Here is an 18317-nt window from a genome sequence, read left to right as displayed (position 1 = left end):
TTCACATGACTGGGAATACAGATTGCATCTGTTGGGCACAGATACCTTAAAAAAAAGTAGGGGCATGTTTTTTGAAAACCAGTCAGTATCTGGTGTGACCACCATTTGCCTCATGCAGCGTGACACATCGCCTTCGCATAGAGTTGAACAGGCTGTTGACTGTTGTACCAATGGCTGTGCAAAGTTGCTGGATATTGGCGGGAACTGGAACACGCTGTCTTACACGTCGATCCAGAGCATCTGTTGAGTTTGCAGGTCGTGGATGAACTGGGACATTTTCAACTTCCAGGAATTGTATACAGATCCTTGCGACATAGGGCCATGCATTATCATGCTGAAACAAGAGGTGATGGCGGCAGATGAATGGCACGACAATGGGCCTCAGAATCTCGTCACGTTATCTCTGTGCATTCAAACTGCCATTGATAAAATGCTAATGTGTTTGTTGTTCCTAGCTTTTGACTTCCCATGCCATAACCCCACCGCCACCATGGGGCACTGTGTTCACAACGTTGACATCAGCAAAACACTTGACGCACACATGCTGTCTGCCATCTGTCCTCTACAGTTGAAAGAGCACACTTCTCCAGCGTACCAGTGGCCATTGAAGGTGAGCATATGCCCACTGAAGTTGGTTTCGACGCCGAACTGCAGTCAGATCAAGACCCTGGTGAGGATGATGAGCACACAGAGATGGTTTCTGACAGTTTGTGCAGAAATTCTTTAGTTGAGCAAACCCACAGTTTCATCAGCTGTCCAGATGGCTTGTCTCAGAACATCCCACAGGTGAAGAAGCCAGATGTGTGGAGGTCCTTGGCTGGCGTGGTTACATGTGGTCTGCGATTGTGAGGCCAGTTGGACGTACTACCACATTTTCTGGAACGACGTAAGGTGGCTTATGGTAGAGAAATGTATATTCAATTATCTGGCAAGAGCTCTGGTGGACATTCCTGCAGTCAGCATGCCAATTGCAGACATCTGGCATTGTGTTGTGTGACAAACTGCACATTTTAGAGTGGCCTTTTATTGTTCCCAGCACAAGGTCCACCTGTGTAATGATCATGCTGTTTAATCATATTCTTGATATGCCACACCTTTTAGATGGATGGATTATCTTGGTGAAGAAGAAATGCTCACTAACAGGGATGTAAACAAATTTGTGAAAACAATTTGAGATAAATAAGCTTTTTGTGCATATGGAACATTTCTGGGATCTTTTATTTCAGCTCATGAAACGTGATTAACACTTTACATGTTGCATTTATATTTTTGTTCGGTATACTATCACACACTCACAAACTGAAATCATGTGTTACACAAATAATGTATGACATTCATGTATTTGGTCTCGTTTGCATGGTCAAACAAAAACAACTTAATGATTGGTTGAAAATAGATCCCTCCACAATGCAGGCGATGGCTGAAGATGGTAAAATGGAACTGCAGAAACTTGCAGTCAAACTTCATGACCTTAGATCACGAGTTTTGTAAAGTTCATGCTGCGGACATGTAGGTGCAAGTCTGGTTATTTTTTACCCCATAAAACACACTTTGAAAGGGAGAGGAAACGGAGAGAGACATATCGATCTCCATCCAGTGGAGATTTTTTTTTAAAGGGGGGGCTAGATGCTGGACGTCAGAGAGCGTTTGTAAGGGCCATACTGGTTGTGGTGAGTCTGGGAGCTCTCTTTCTCTCTCTTGGAGCATGGACAGCACTGGGACTGGAAGACAGAGGAGGAAAAGGAGAAGAGTCCAAGGGAAGCAGAGCCACTGTCACCAACAAGACAGCTTGATTACCACTTTTTTGTGGAGCCGGTGCTGAGAGCAACGGCCAGAGGGGCCCCGTCGGGCTACTTAGAAGAGTAGCAGCCCTCTCAGTAGCAGACTGGACCTCTCTGGATAGCAGAGGTCCTGTCTGGTCGCTTCGGTGCTCCGCGCCCACTTCTTGGGGCTTCTGATCAGGCTGGGGTTGGGTGCTGCAGATGGGGTGGACTGGGTTGTGGAGTTCCTGGAACCTGGGGTGTAATGGGAGGTTGTGGATAACGTTGTGAGTGGGGCTGGGTGCCAGGGTGGCTGCAGTGAATGTATTTAATCCATTTTAGAATACGGCTGTAGCGTAACAAAATGTGGAAAAAGTCAAGGGGTCTGAATACTCTTCCGAATGCACTTCATCTAACTGTTTTAAGGGATAGACCTTCGGTTAGAGTTAAGGTTAAGGTTTAGTGTTGTTTCTATAAAAAAACATGCTCTCTTGCTCCTCGCCGTGACCATCTGCAGGTACTGCATACCTCTTTCAATACACACACTGGGCTCACAATCTGAGTAGCAACTGCGTCAGATCTACAAATCACCATTAGCTGCTAAGCAATGAGCTACACCCATCCACTTGGTTGGCAACTCAGTGGACCTGTGCACCATACTCTATTTTATGCCTACGATCAAACAGATGTTGACCCATATCAAATTACATAAAAAATCCTAAACCACCTGTTTAAATTCGTCAGATCTTGAAGAAAAAAATATGGACATGCGTATTGATTACGTTTTTACCTTTTTCTGAAAATAATATTGATAACCATGACCAGCCATTTCAGTCACCACAATGTGCAGCCAGGAGAGCAGTGCTAGTGCTTACCAAGTAGCCATAACCTGGTAATATCAGAGCACCCTGAATTGAAAATGTTTATGGTTCAAATAAATTATTTTATGGGCAGAAAACCCAATTCATCTCCATTCTTCATTGGGGTAATTTATAACAAAACCTTTTGATATAGCCAATCATTTCAATGACTATTTCACCAGTAAAGTGGACAAACTTGTTAGTGAAATGACAACATTGACCAGTGAACCATCATATTTGTGTATTGAAGATTAATAATGAAAGAGAAGGATTGTTGTTTGAATTTGGTCAAGTTTGTGTGGAAGAGGGGGAAGCAGGGTTGTTATTCATTAATAATGATGAGCCAGCAGGTATAGACAACCTAGATGGGTAACTATTGAGAATGCTAGCAGACTGTATTGCCACCCCTATTTGCCATGTCTTTAACCAAAGCCTAAAGGTGTAATGGATTTCTTCATCTGAACGAGAGGCAGACCAAAGCGCAGCGTGGTTGTTTTGATTCATGTTTTAATAAATCCCTTCACATGAACAAACTAACAAAAACAGAAAATGTGAAAACTCAAAACAGTCCTATCTGGTGCAAACACAGAGACAGGAACAATCACCAACAAACACACAGTGACACCCAGGCTACCTAAGTATGATTCTCAATCAGAGACAACTAATGACACCTGCCTCTGATTGAGAACCATACTAGGCCGAAACATAGAAATACCCAAATCATAGAAAAACAAACATAGACTGCCCACCCAACTCACGCCCTGACCATACTAAATAAATACAAAACAAAGGAAATAAAGGTCAGAACGTGACAAAAGGAGTGTGTCCACAGGCATGGAAGAAGCTAAAGTAATTCAACTATCTAAAAATAGTAAAGCACCCTTTGCTGGCTCTAACAGCAGCCCAGTCAGTTTGCTACCTGTTCTTAGTAAACTGATGGAGAGAATTGTGTTTGAACAAATACAATGCTATTTTAAAGAACAAGTTAACTACTGCCGTTCAGCATGTATATAGCAGCTCCTGTTTTATTTGTGACTTGTGGTAACTCTGAGGTTCTAAATCAATAGTTGTTTAGTAGTCTGAACATGTCAGAAACATTTTGTTTGTTGCATGCAATATGTTTTGTGAACTTCACTGAACAGATTGTGCTCTCCGATTTTGTAATGAAACAAATGTGTGGTTGAGTTTATTCTGTCTTCTTATTGTCCCGGCCTTAGGCCTTTATATCACTGTTTCAAGGCACATGAACTAGTTTATATTTTACCCAAGCAATACTGGTATGCCTACCTTCAAAGGTGGCGCCAACAGAGATGGTAGCCTCGCTTCGAGTCCTTAGGAAACTATGCAGTATTTTGTTTTTTTAATGTATTATTTCTTACTTTGTTACCCCAGCTCGCCAATGTCCAGTCTCTTGACAACAAGGTAGACGAAATTCGAGCAAAGGTTGCCTTCCAGAGAGACATCAGTGATTGTAACATTCTCTGTTTCACGGAAACATTGCTCTCTCGGGATATGTTGTTGGAATCGGTTCAGCCACTAGCTGGTAGACGAGAGCAGGATCTTCAATTACAAATGAGCACTAACCTTGGTCATTTTCCTATAATTGTCAAAAAAGATAACACCAAATAGCAAAGAACTTAAATAATCATGCCACGGTTTTCTTATTTTTTCCAGCAAGGCTCTGTGTGGAAAATACATTTGGCATCAAGACCACCAGTGGCGAGTGTTCAGATCATTCCTGACCTTGTCCTAGCTGCAACAGCTCTTCACAACTTCACAAGGTCACAGAAGAGCACACAACAGGTGTACTCAACCCCAGAATTGGACAGGGAGGAAGTGGGGAGTGGAGTGGTGGTGCCTGGCCAGTGGCGCTCCAAGGCTCCTACATTCCATGCTGCATATCAGGGTAGATTCCAGCAATAACTACGCCAGAGAAGGCAAGAATGTCAGAGATGAGAACAAGGACTACTTCAACTTGCCGGAGGGTGGATTCAACTTGCAGTGGAACCTTTTCCAATAATCAGTTACATTTTAACACCATCTTGCTGTAGCCCTAATTATTCAGAAACTAGTATGTCAACTTTGTTTCCTATAGCGATTAAAATATATTGAATTCTATCTCATGCATTATTATTATTTATTTGTACTTAACATCATAAAAATAAAAAGTATAGAGTAATGAGTCAGCACTGTAGGTTAATTGATTTAATAATTAATGTATGCACAAAAAATACATTAACATCAAACATGGCTAGCTGGGGACATGCTGTCGGAGTCCGTACAGCCAATGTGATCTTCAGTGCATAACCCCGACAGGAATAAACATCTCTCTGGTAAGAAGAAGGGTGGGGGTGTATGTTTCATTTCATTATTAATGACTCATGGGGTAATTGAAACAACATACAAGAACTCAAGTCCTTTTGTTCACATAACCTCGAATTCCTCACAATCAAATGCTGATCGTATTATCTCTCAAAGAGAACTCTCCTCTTGTGAGGATGCTGCCACCCCCGTGCTTCATAGTTGGGATGGTGTTCTTCGACTTGCAAGATCCCCACCCTTTTTCCTCCAAACATAACGATGGTCATTATGGCCAAACAGTTTTATTTTTGTTTCATCAGTCCAGAGGACATTTCTCCAAAAAGTACTATCTTTGTCCCCATGTGCAGTTGCAAACCGTAGTCTGGCTTTTTTTATGGCGGTTTTGTAGCAGTAGCTTCTTCCTTGCTGAGCGGCCTTTCAGGTTATGTCGATATAGGACTTGTTTTACTCTGGATATAGATACTTTTGTACCTGTTTCCTCCAACATCTTCACACTCTCCTTTGCATTTGTTCTGGGATTGATTTGCACTTTTCACACCAAAGTACGTTCATCTCAGAACACTTCTCCTTCCTGAGTGGTATGAGATCTGGGTGGTCCTGTGGTGTTTATACTTGCACACTATTGTTTGTACAGATGAACGTGGTACCTTCAGGTGTTTGGAAATTGCTCCTAAGGATGAACCAGACTTGTGGAGGTCTACATTTCTTTTCTGATGTCTTGGCTGATTTCTTTTGATTTTCCCATGATGTCAATCAAAGAGGCAGTGAGTTTGAAGGTAGGTCTTGAAATACATCCACAGGCACACCTCCAATTGACTCAAATGATGTCAATTAGCCTATCAGAAGCTTCTAAAGCCATGACATAATTTTCTGGAATTTTCCAAGCTGTTTAAAGGCACAGTCAACTTAGTGTATGTAAACTTCTGGCCCACTGGAATTGTGATACAGTGAATTATAAGTGAAATAATCTGTCTGTAATCAATTGTTGGAAAACTTATTGTGTCATGCACAAAGTAGATGTCCTAACCGACTTGCCAAAACTATAGTTTGTTAACAAGACATTTGTGGAGTGGTTGAAAAATGAGTTTTAATGACTCCAACCACATGTTTCTTCTGCACCGGCACCATTTTACTATCATTACAAGAATAAATCAGTCTGTGAATTTGAACCAAGCAAGCTGATAAATCGTTCATTTTACATCTTGCTTGCATCTTGTCTAGGTTACTGTAGGCTATCTGAAATTAGATGTATGCCGATCAGGGGCTGTAGGCTACCTGCATCTATCTAACCAAACTATGGCAAAGTTTAATTACAATATAATCCCAGATTTTTGTCAGTAGGCCTAGCCTATTCCTATTGAAATGACAAGTCAATCTCGAAAATTGGCCATTTATAACGGATTGTAGTCTTAAAATCTGGCACACAATAAAGTCACAAATACCAGAAATTTGCCTAACATTCATTTTAGAATGTTGTCCCAAGTTTTTCTTTTACAGAGACTTCGAGATCCTCTGTCCAACTTTCATCGCTCAAACAAACTCCTGTCGGATGTATCTATAGTTATGCACATGTCATAAGGTTTTATTTACAATCACAGCTGTTAAATCGACATTAATTGATTTAAAATTATCTGGGGTGTTTAATGAGGAAGAATTATAATTTAAATTACTTTGTTAGTCAAGTTAGCTTTCAAGAATGATTGTTTTGATGGAAAACCGTATTTTGCTTCTTCTGTCGTTACAAGTTATGTTGATATTCCTTCTTTATTCGCTAGATAACGTTATGGGGAAAAGGTTTATTGGCTAAATGAGGCAACTCCTCGCTTACAGGCCTTATGGTCCAGTGTTGAGTGGTATTTGGCCAAGACATTTCAGCGAGACCTGTCAACCCCTTTCGCCAAAGGCTACAACGGCTAAATTACTTCCGATCAAGAAGGGTCCACGGGGCTCCTCACATATAGAATGAGTAAAAAATCTATAGCCTCTCCCCTTGTGGCTCATATAAAATCACATGAACACTTTCACTTTCCAAACACCACTTGAAGCGTACTTCCGTGTTTGCGGGCTATCTATTTTATCATCGAAAATAACTTTAATAACAACTTGTTGGCCTACAGTTGAAAACGTTTTCATTACGTCCTCTACGTCCTTCTTCCAAACGCTCGTCTATCGGTATGTGCATTCGTCTGAATGAATCAATCCGCCCGGGGCCTGTATTGAAATGTAAATAGACTACATAATGTCAATCAAACGTTAATTTATCAGTGAATATATATATGCAACCCAAAATGAACCATTATTCATTATTAAACTATTAATAATATTCAGTGACCTGGTAAATATTTGATTTTTTTCGACAAAGAAAACTGTATTGAAGAGTTGCAGTTGCATCTGCGCCAATGGAGCCGTTGGATTTTCTGACCGATGAGGAATTACTGCGGTTTTTCCGCTGTAGTAGGACTGAGATGTCGTGCATGGAGCAACCACACACATTTCTTAACCAGCTCCGAGACCACAACCTCATTCCGGAAGAAATGTACAAGGTGAGGCCAGTAGACTGGACTTCTACATTTCTATTCACACACCCGCCCACTCACTGGACTGGACCAAATCGAAACCAATCAAGGACGTCAATGTTTGGTTGGTCCGGTCTATACTGGCCTTGATTTTAACATCTGCAGACATCTAGTCGAATTTGTTCTCAACTGACTTGCCTAGTTAAATAAAAGGTAAAATAAAATTGGCTATAATTGGTTCAGATTTGGTCCGGTTGGGATTTGGCAAACATTGACAGATGTTTATGGTTGAGAAATCATAGACATCTATGTTTCACAGGTTTGTACAGCACAGTAAATAAAAGTAAAGTATAGTTCAATACAGTAGAGCACAGTCTAATGTACTAATCTACTCTACTGTCTGTGTCATTAATTGATTTGAGATGGTGGTTGCTAGAGAATCAAGTCTATCACTCCACTCCAGCCTTAATTTGACAACCCCCACAAATTGGACCATAGTTTTGTATTTGACCCCTCCTGCAGAAGCTGATTCGGTGTAAGAGTAAGGAGGTGAGGGAGAAGGGTGTGTACCAGGTGTTGGACTGGGTGGAGGCAGAGAGGCCCGACAGCATCAAGGTGTTCTGGAACTGTGTGTTCAGGGACCACCTCCTGCAGCAGTACCCCACGTTACGCCTGCTCCGAAACCACCTGCTGGACGGTCAGTTCTGGAGCCTTCACTCTTATTATTGTATTATTATGGCATTCGTTTGCATAAGTTAATATCAGTATATAATTCTACTTCCTAGTTTAATATAAATGTAGCCACAATGGTGGAGACTTAGAAGTTGAGGTTCAATGCCCTGTCAAATTTATATTCTAATTGTTTTAATTAGTTGTAAATTATTTAGGTTGTATGGTTTGCTAAATTTTGCCTCCAATCCCATGCAGGGTCGTTCACATTCTATGAGAAACTGACAAAGAAGGTGGAGAAGGATGAGGAGGAGGAGGATAAAAAGAAGGCTTCAGAGGAAGGAGAAGATGGGGAGGAGGAAGAGGAGAAAGAGGAGGAGGAGGTGAAAACAAGGAAAAATTGTAAAGAGAAAGAGAGAAGTGAGAGTGCTGAGGAGGAGCAGCCCAGCACATCCACCCAGTCCAACCCCAGTCAGAAGAGGAAAGTCCAGAGTCCAACCAACTGTGAGTCCCAGGATTCATGCTGCCTTTTGGGAAAGAGGAGGACTTGAGTCAGAAAGTCTAAAGTCCTTCTGTAACCTTTTTTAGGGGGAAAATATTTTTATTTTAAATTTCAAGTCACATCTTAATGTTTGTCTGGAATTTGTCCCCATGCAGGTTTTGCTTCCAGGAAGGGGGAGAAAGATGACATCTGGACCTGGCCCATCTACAAGACCCAGCTCCCAGTCACCTGTGGGGACAAAGAAGGCATTCTCATCAGGAACAAGCTGGCCAAAGGTAGGTCGTAACAATTTACTTAATGTGATGTGATTCTCTGTGTTTCTGTGTAACGGTGGATGTGGTTCGGTCCCAATAACCGTTCCTGAGACCTTAAAGGGGCAATCTGCAGTTGCTACATTGGTTTTTGGACATTTATGATATGTATCTATTGATTCTTGAAGAATATAACTTAGAAATATCTTGTGAGCTTAGTTTAACTGACTTACCCCATTAGAACAAAATATAAGCTTGTTTAACTCCAATGATTGTTAACAAAGTAAATGTAAACACACACTATATACCCTCAAAACATGGTTAAAACTAGAATGATAATGGTATGGATGGTCAGTCTTTGCATCCATAGCCCATTTTATGAATTTGAGAGTGGTTACATTTCTCCAACCCAGAGGCCAGAGCCCATATCCACAAAGCATCTCAGAAAAGTTCCTAGGGATCCTGTTAAAACAAGTTTTAAGACAACAAAAACACAACTCACAGTAGGTTTTAGAATGTCGTAAGATACTTCCCAGACAAATTTTGAGTCCGGATTAAAATCAACTCATAAAAGTTTATCTCAGCGGGTAATCACGACAGTTTGTGGTACCCGCAAAGGACAGATAGTGATGACTCTCATTGACATTGTTTCAAATGATGGGGAATAACCAATCGCGATGAATCATTGCTAGTTGTGAACTCCATACTGTAGGTAACACGCTTCAGGCAACCAGGGCGAATCTGACTGTAGCCTACATCAAAAATGTTGCAATGGTAAAAAGTTTGATATAATTTTTGCCTGGCACGATAACTTTTCCTACTGTAATATGTTGGCATGCATAACCTTTTTTTTATTATGATGGTTTCTAAAAGTGGATTTTTACAAGATTTTATATCAACACACTTGTCACTCACATTTAACAACTCTGAATCTCTCTGCCAAAGGAGGCATCAAGTCACTTGCTGCCATCGATGTGTCTGCTTGGGGGGGAATCTATACGGCTGTGATTATAATCGAAGAGAATTCCCTTGGTAGATAATGCGGTCGACATTTGATTGTGAGGAATTCTAAATCAGGTGAACAGAAGGACTTGAGTTCCTGTATGTTGTTGTGGCCACACCACGTCTCGTTAACCATGAAGCATACGCCCCCATTGAGTGGCTGCTGCCAACACACTGACTCAACTCCAGCCACTTTAATAATGGGAATTGATGGGAAATTATGTAAAATATATCACTAGCCACTTTAAACAATGCTACCTAATATAATGTTTACATACCCTACATTATTCATCTCATATGTATACGTATATACTGTACTCTATATAATCTACTGCATCTTTATGTAATACATGTATCACTAGCCACTTTAACTATGCCACTTTGTTTACATACTCATCTCATATGTATATACTGTACTCAATACCATCTACTGTATCTTGCCTATGCCGCTCTGTACCATCACTCATTCATATATATTTATGTACATATTCTTTATCCCCTTACACTTGTGGGTAGTAGTTTTGGAATTGTTAGCTAGATTACTTGTTGGTTATTACTGCATTGTCGGAACTAGAAGCACAAGCATTTCGCTACACTCGCATTAACATCTGCTAACCATGTGGATGTGACAAATAAAATGTGATTTGACTTGATAATACTGCATACAACGTTGCATACGTTTGCAAGGTCTATCATTTCAGCATAAATCCTAGATGCCTTCAATTACTCAATTTATAGTCATGCCCAATTTAGACATCTTTTTTAACAAAGTAATATTGCATTCCAAATTGATAACTTGAAATAACATGATGTAGGTAATTAAATAATCTAAAAGAAAAACGTGTTTACTTATTAGCCTAGTGGTTATAAGTATTTAGGCATATAGTTGTGAAATAGGTCTCATACTGTTACATGCACAGTAGGTCTAGATTATTTATGGATTGATCATATAGAAATATTAAAACATTATTTTAACAACTCCAAAGTAATTGCATGTGGGGCAGGAACCACAGATTGCTGCATTTTTCTATTATCAAGACACCTGCTGATAACCCTTAACTGGTTAGGACAGTTTATGAGGTGTACAAAGTATCTGTCGACATGGTGTGACTTTTATGACTAAATGCATAGCTTTTATGTTTACCCATCAGCACTTACAATAAATGTTCTACTCTGAGACCCTTTGTGGATACGGGCCCAGATCTAATTAATAGATTTTAGTGGGTTAACACAGTAGTGTGATGTGCAGGAGACACAGTCAGGCACGTGTACTACAGTCAATTTGACTTTGCATGGTTTTAATTTGTAGTGGTGTATGATGTCTGACATCCTCAATGGTCTGTCTCAGGGGAGAGGTGCATTGTGGTCCAGGGTCGCTGGTTCACCCCAAGTGGCTTTGAGGAATTTGGGGGGAAGAAGAGCAGTAAGAAGTGGAAGTACAGTATCCGATGTAGCGGCACCACTCTGGGAGAACTGATCCAGGTACAGCATATAGTTTGATTTGATTTATTTGACCATTTAAAAACACAATTCAACCAGACGTGGATACATTGCATTTAAATATATATAACATATTCATCAAATATAACACAGAAAAGTGGGAGGGGTGGCCACGTGTGTCTCTATTATGCGTGGAAATACTTAGGAACAGATTTCCCAACTGTAAAATCACTTGGAGCTGATTTCCTGGTGTTATTACAGTTTTTTATGTCCAACAATAAAAATTCAACAACTGGTGCTCAGAAAACTTGGTGGGCCAAATAAAACCACCAGCGGGCCAAATTCAGCCCGCAGGCCGACAGTTGGGGAGCCCTGTTTTATAGGCTATACTGTAGGGGTTTCCTGTAGGTTTTATTAACTGCATTCGGGACGCATGTGCAGTCCGGCAATATCAATTATGCGTGTGCTTTGAATTAATACCGACTTTGGGTGAAGTAAATACGCTAGGCTGAAGGCTTCCATGCGACAACCTGTTAGGATAATGTAATGTTTTATGTTTTGCTAATCTGATGCTGCTCATGTTGTCTATTTTGTGGAATTGCATTAGTGCTGACATTGGGGGAAAATGTTACTTAATTTTTGGGGGGGAAATATGAAGAGTGTTGCTGGGTCAGTCAGGGATCCCGGTTACCCTTGTAAATCCCTAACACCCAACACACACTTAACATGTACACACATGCATACTGACGCCACACACACACACACACACACACACACACACTGCTGCTACTGTTTATTATATATCCTGTTGCCTAGTCACGTTACCCCCATTTACAGTACATAGCTACCTCAATTACCTCGTTATCTTTAACTCTGCATTGTTGGAAAAGGACCTGTGAATAAGCATTTCACTGTTAGTTTATACCGGTTGTTTACGAAGCGTGTAAATAAAATATAATTTGATTCGATTTTATAAGCCATCAAACACACTCTGCCCACTTCTTACAACTAGCCCAATCACAGGGTTGGATGTAATTAGTAGTTTATTCCTTTTGTAACAAGAAGTGAAGCAATATAGCAAGCACATTCTTAGAAATAGCCTTTCTTTGATCAAACAATATTCCTAACAAAATTCTGCATTTTATGCCCTAAGAATGTGACAGGAAAAATATGTGTTTGAGAGAGAGGCAACAAAGGGATCTCTTTATAACACATAGTGACAACCAACCACTGCGCCACCCGGGAGGCCCAGAATTCACACATTTTAACTTAAAAAATATTACACAGCTCCATTTAGGTTGCTGGTTATTAGCACTGTGACAACCAACCCGTGAGACAACCAACCCCGATCTCCCGTACTCTTACCACAGCATATCGGTTTATCATTACATATATCAGAAAAATGGTCCAGATGGAGCAACAAACTATAGCTACATTATATCCTTTTTGTTTTTCTGTAAAGAAATTAACTGTACAGGTATTTCACTGATATGCCATTCAGTCATTCAACACTAAAAATCAATGTCGGTCCCCCTTTCTCTATCCCCTCCCATCACCATCCCACCCACTTCAGGAAGGTCATTTAACTTCACCAGACTTTAAAAGAAGAAAAAGTGCACAGGTAGGAGACCAATCTTTCAAAATACCACATCTTCTGGATTAACAGCCAAACTTCATTTGACTATTTAGTTGTACAAATGCTCTCAAATGCTTAGTTCACCCACATCATTCTATGTGAAAATGACTTTGTAAGAACTGAATTAAAAAATATATCCTTGCCTTTAACAACTGAATGTAATCCAGGATCACCACCCTGGTTCCTCATCCACTGTTCGGAGGTCCCTACAAATGAATAGAACGGTAACACATCATTGCAATTCGGATTCTCTAAGTAGAGCCTGATACCATGCTGGGCATATGAAGATGTGGGACCATTAAAAGTGCAAAGAAAGTGCTGCATCGTCATAGCATCTGAATACATGTTGTTTATACATGTTAGTCATGAATCAGTTTTATTGCAACATCTAAACTTGACAACAGCTTAGCCTTAGCCGTTGATATTGTGATGTTTATACGGGGATAAATTGAATTTTCGTTGTACATGTTCTTACCATATTAGACAAAGAGTCTATTATGTGACTGATATATGTAAAACTGGTCTGTTCCTTTTCTCCTATCTAGAGTGCACTGTTTCCCTCCAACCAATCAGTGGGCTCAATCACACGTATGTACACCAATCACAACTTAATTCCATCTTTCTGAATCCTTTAGACATGACTATCTGGTAAAGGGGATGGTGTTGTCTCTCTAACTGTGTATTTTTCTAACTGTGGATGTTATAACGTTTTGTGAATAACACAGGCATAACCCTTCACACTTACAGTGCATTTGGAAAGTATTCAGACCCCTTGACTTTTTCCACATTTTGCAACGTTACAGCATTAAAACTGTAATATCTTATGTTTCACCGAGTCGTGGCTGAACGACGACACAGATAATATAGTATTGGCGGGATTTTCCATGCACCGGCAGAACAGAGAAGAAGCTGGTAAGGCGAGGGGTTTGGGGGTGTGTGTTTTTGTCAATAACAGCCGGTGCGCAATGTCTAAAATTAAAGAAGTATCGAGGTATTGCTCGCCTGAGGTAGAGTACCTTAGAATAAGCTGTAGACCACACTATCTACCAAGAGAGTTCTCATCTATATTATTCGTAGCTGTCTATTTACCACCACAGACCGATGCTAGCACTAAGACCACACTCAACCAACTCTATAAGGCCATTAGCAAACAAGAAAATGCTCATCCAGAAGCGGCGCTCCTAGTGGCCGGGGACTTTAATGCAGGCAAACTTAAAACAGTTTTACCAAATCTTTACCAGCATGTCACATGTGCAACCAGAGGGAAGAAAACTCTAGACCCCCTTTACTCCACACACAGAGATGAATACAAAGCAATCCCCCGCCCTCCATTTGGCAAATCTGACCATAATTATATCCTCCTGGTTCCTGCTTACAAGCAAAAATGAAAAGGAGGAAATACCAGTGACTCTCTCAATACGGAAGTGGTCAGATGACACGGATGCTACGCTACAGGACTGTTTTGGTAACACAGACTGGAATATGTTCCGGGATTCATCCACTGGCATTGAGGAGTATACCACCTCAGTCATTGGCGAACCAGACAAACCATCAAACAAGCAAAGCGACCATACAGGATTAAGATTGAATCCTACTACACCGGCTCTGATGCTCGTCAGATGTGGCAGGGCTTGGAAACTATTACGGACTACAAAGGGAAACCCAGACGCGAGCTGCCCAGTGACACGAGCCTACTAGACAAGCGAAATGCCTTTTATGCTCGCTTCAAGGCAAACAACACTGAAGCATGCACGAAAGCACCAGCTGTTCTGGATGACTGTGTGATAACGCTGTCAGTAGCCGATGTGAGCAAGACCTTTAAACAGGTCAACATTCACAAAGCCGCGGGGCCAGACGGATTACCAGAACGTGAACTCAAAGCATGCACGGACCAACTGGCATTTTCAACCTCTCCCTGACTGAGTCTGTAATATCTACAAGCAGACCACCGTAGTGCCTGTGCCAAAGGAAGCGAAGGTAACCTGCCTAAATGATTACTGCCCCATAGCACTCGGTAGCCATGAAGTGCTTTGAAAGACTGGTCATGGCTCACATCAACAGCATCCTCCCAGACACTCTAGGCCCACAAAGCTCATCACTAAGCTAAGGGCCCTGGGACTAAACACCCCCTCTGCAACTGGATCCTGGACTTCCTGACGGGCCACCCCCAGGTCGTAAGTGTAGGCAACAACACGTCTGCCACACTGATCCTCAGCACTGAGGCATCTCAGGGGTGTGTACTTGGTCCCCTACTGTACTCCCTGTTCACCCCAGACTGCATGGCCAAACACTATTCCAACACCGTCATTAAGTTTGCTGACGACACAACAGTGGTAGGCCTGATCACGACAATGATGACACAGCCTATAGGGAGGAGGTCAGAGAACTGGCAGTGTGGTACCAGGACAACAACCTCTCCCTCAATGTGAACAAGACAAAGGAACTGATCGTGGACTACAGGAAAAGGTGGGCCAAACAGGCCCCCATTAACATGACGGGGCTGTAGTGGAGCGGTCAAGCTTTTCAAGTTCCTTGGTGTCCATTTGTTTTGTACACTGCTACTACTCACTATTTATTACCTATGCATAGTCCCTTCACCCCTACCTACATATACAAATTACCTCACTAACCTGTACCCCCGCACACTGACTCAGTACTGGTACCCCCTGTATATAGCCTCGTTATTGTTATGTTATGTCATTTAAAAAAAAGTTCTTCAACAACATTGCAGTTCAAGAAGAGTTAAGGGCTTGTAAGTAAGCATTTCACAGTAAGGTATACATTTGTTTTATTCGGCGCATGTGAAAAATACAGTTTGATTTGATTTATTCTTAATGGATGAAAAAAATCATCCCTCATCAATCTACACACAATACCCCATAATGACAAAGCAGAAACTCTTAGCAAATTTCTTAAAAAGAAAAATCTGAAATATGACATTTACATAAGTATTCAGACCCTTTACTCAGTACTATGTTGAAGCATTTACAGCCTCAAGTCTTCTTGGGTATGATGCTACAAGCTTGGCACACCTATATTTGGGGAGTTTCTACAATTCTTCTCTACAGATCTTCTCAAGCTCTGTCAGGTTGGATGGGGAGTGTCTCTGCACAGCTATTTTCAGGTCTCTCCAAAGATGTTTGATCGGGTTCAAGTCCGGGTCTCTGGCTGGGCCACTGAAGGACATTAAGAGACTTGTCCCGAAGCCACTCCTGCATCGTATTGGCTGTGTGCTTTGGGTTGTTGTCTTGTTGGAATGTGAACCTTCGTCCTGTACCCATCCTCGCCAACACCTTCTGCCTTTTTATTTTTGTACATTTAGATTTGAACAGAAACAGTGTTTTATCCATAAATATACAAGGATGTCCTTAGCGCTCTGGAGCAGGTTTTCATCAAGGATCTCTCTGTACTTTCCTCTGTTCATCTTTCCCTCAATCCGGACTAATCTCCCAGTCCCTGCCGCTGAAAAACATCCCTACAGCATGATGCTGCCTCCACCATGCTTCACCGTAGGGATGGTGCCAGGTTTCCTCCATACATGATGCTTGGCATTCAGGCATTCATCATACCAGAGAATCTTGTTTCTCGTGGTCTAAGAGTCCTTTAGGTGCCTTTTGGAAAACTCCAAGTGGGCTGTCATGTGCTTTTTACTGAGGATTTCTTCCGTCTAGCCACTCTACCGTAAAGGCCTGATTGGTGGAGTGCTGTTGAGAAGGCTGTCCTTCTGGAAGGTTCTCTCATCTCAACAGAGGAACTCTGGAGCTCTGTCAGAGTGACCATCAGGCTCTTCTCCCCCAATTGCTCAGTTTTTCCAGGCGGCCAGCTCTATGAATAGTCTTGGTAGTTCCACATTTCTTCCATTTAAGAATGATGGAGGCCACTGCCTTCTTGGGGACCTTAAATGCAACAGAAATGTTTTTGTACCCTTCCCCAGATCTGTGCTGACACAATCCTGTCTCTGAGATCTATGGACAATTCCTTCAACCTCATCGCTTGGTTTTTGCTCTAACATGCACTATTCAACTGTGGGACCTTATATACAGTGCCTTGCGAAAGTATTCGGCCCCCTTGAACTTTGCGACCTTTTGCCACATTTCAGGCTTCAAACATAAAGATATAAGACTGTATTTTTTTGTGAAGAATCAACAACAAATGGGACACAATCATGAAGTGGAACGACATTTATTGGATATTTCAAACTTTTTTAACAATTCAAAAACTGAAAAATTGGGCGTGCAAAATTATTCAGCCCCTTTACTTTCAGTGCAGCAAACTCTCTCCAGAAGTTCAGTGAGGATCCAATGATCCAATGTTGACCTAAATGACTAATGATGATAAATACAATCCACCTGTGTGTAATCAAGTCTCCGTATAAATGCACCTGCACTGTGATAGTCTCAGAGGTCCGTTAAAAGCGCAGAGAGCATCATGAAGAACAAGGAACACACCAGGCAGGTCCGAGATACTGTTGTGAAGAAGTTTAAAGCCGGATTTGGATACAAAAAGATTTCCCAAGCTTTAAACATCCCAAGGAGCACTGTGCAAGCGATAATATTGAAATGGAAGGAGTATCAGACCACTGCAAATCTACCAAGACCTGGCCGTCCCTCTAAACTTTCAGCTCATACACGGAGAAGACTGATCAGAGATGCAGCCAAGAGGCCCATGATCACTCTGGATGAACTGCAGAGATCTACAGCTGAGGTGGGAGACTCTGTCCATAGGACAACAATCAGTTGTATATTGCACAAATCTGGCCTTTATGGAAGAGTGGCAAGAAGAAAGCCATTTCTTAAAGATATCCATAAAAAGTGTCGTTTCAAGTTTGCCACAAGCCACCTGGGAGACACACCAAACATGTGGAAGAAGGTGCTCTGGTCAGATGAAACCAAAATGGAACTTTTTGGCAACAATGCAAAACGTTATGTTTGGCGTAAAAGCAACACAGCTCATCACCCTGAAAACACCATCCCCACTGTCAAACATGGTGGTGGCAACATCATGGTTTGGGCCTGCTTTTCTTCAGCAGGGACAGGGAAGATGGTTAAATTGATGGGAAGATGGATGGAGCCAAATACAGGACCATTCTGGAAGAAAACCTGATGGAGTCTGCAAAAGACCTGAGACTGGGACAGAGATTTGTCTTCCAACAAGACAATGATCCAAAACATAAAGCAAAATCTACAATGGAATGGTTCAAAAATAAACATATCCAGGTGTTAGAATGTCCAAGTCAAAGTCCAGACCTGAATCCAATCGAGAATCTGTGGAAAGAACTGAAAACTGCTGTTCACAAATGCTCTCCATCCAACCTCACTGAGCTCGAGCTGTTTTGCAAGGAGGAATGGGAAAAAATGTC

The 18317-nt window shown here is 41.5% G+C and overlaps 1 protein-coding gene and 1 long non-coding RNA gene across 5 annotated transcripts in view; one reads left to right on the top strand and one right to left on the bottom strand.

Moving 5' to 3' along the window:
* The first annotated feature begins 6952 nt into the window (after positions 1 to 6952).
* LOC109893183 (nuclear body protein SP140-like protein) overlaps positions 6953 to 18317 on the top strand; it is a 22088-nt gene continuing 10723 nt past the window's right edge. For 2 of the 4 annotated variants that reach the window (XR_004210371.1, XM_031827163.1), the window contains exons 1-8: positions 6953 to 7485; positions 7981 to 8155; positions 8386 to 8631; positions 8785 to 8904; positions 11231 to 11364; positions 12896 to 12943; positions 13126 to 13182; positions 13504 to 13546. Coding sequence is in view for 3 of the 4 variants with exons in the window: in XM_031827163.1 (XP_031683023.1) it covers positions 7342 to 7485; positions 7981 to 8155; positions 8386 to 8631; positions 8785 to 8904; positions 11231 to 11364; positions 12896 to 12943; positions 13126 to 13182; positions 13504 to 13546 (967 nt within the window). In the remaining variant the exon portion in view is untranslated. The remainder of the gene's footprint in view (positions 7486 to 7980; positions 8156 to 8385; positions 8632 to 8784; positions 8905 to 11230; positions 11365 to 12895; positions 12944 to 13125; positions 13183 to 13503; positions 13547 to 18317) is intronic. The other 2 variants (XM_020486273.2, XM_020486274.2) reach the window with 2 other exon arrangements.
* Positions 8703 to 18317, bottom strand: part of LOC116374446 (uncharacterized) — a 23563-nt gene continuing 13948 nt past the window's right edge. Inside the window, exon 3 of the long non-coding RNA XR_004210372.1 lies at positions 8703 to 8857. This is a non-coding gene — a long non-coding RNA (uncharacterized LOC116374446). The remainder of the gene's footprint in view (positions 8858 to 18317) is intronic.

Source organism: Oncorhynchus kisutch, linkage group LG6 (genome assembly GCF_002021735.2).
Source record: "Oncorhynchus kisutch isolate 150728-3 linkage group LG6, Okis_V2, whole genome shotgun sequence".
Lineage (NCBI taxonomy): Eukaryota > Metazoa > Chordata > Actinopteri > Salmoniformes > Salmonidae > Oncorhynchus > Oncorhynchus kisutch.
Note: the sequence above shows the minus strand (reverse complement) of the source record. Positions and strands in the feature narration are given on the sequence as shown.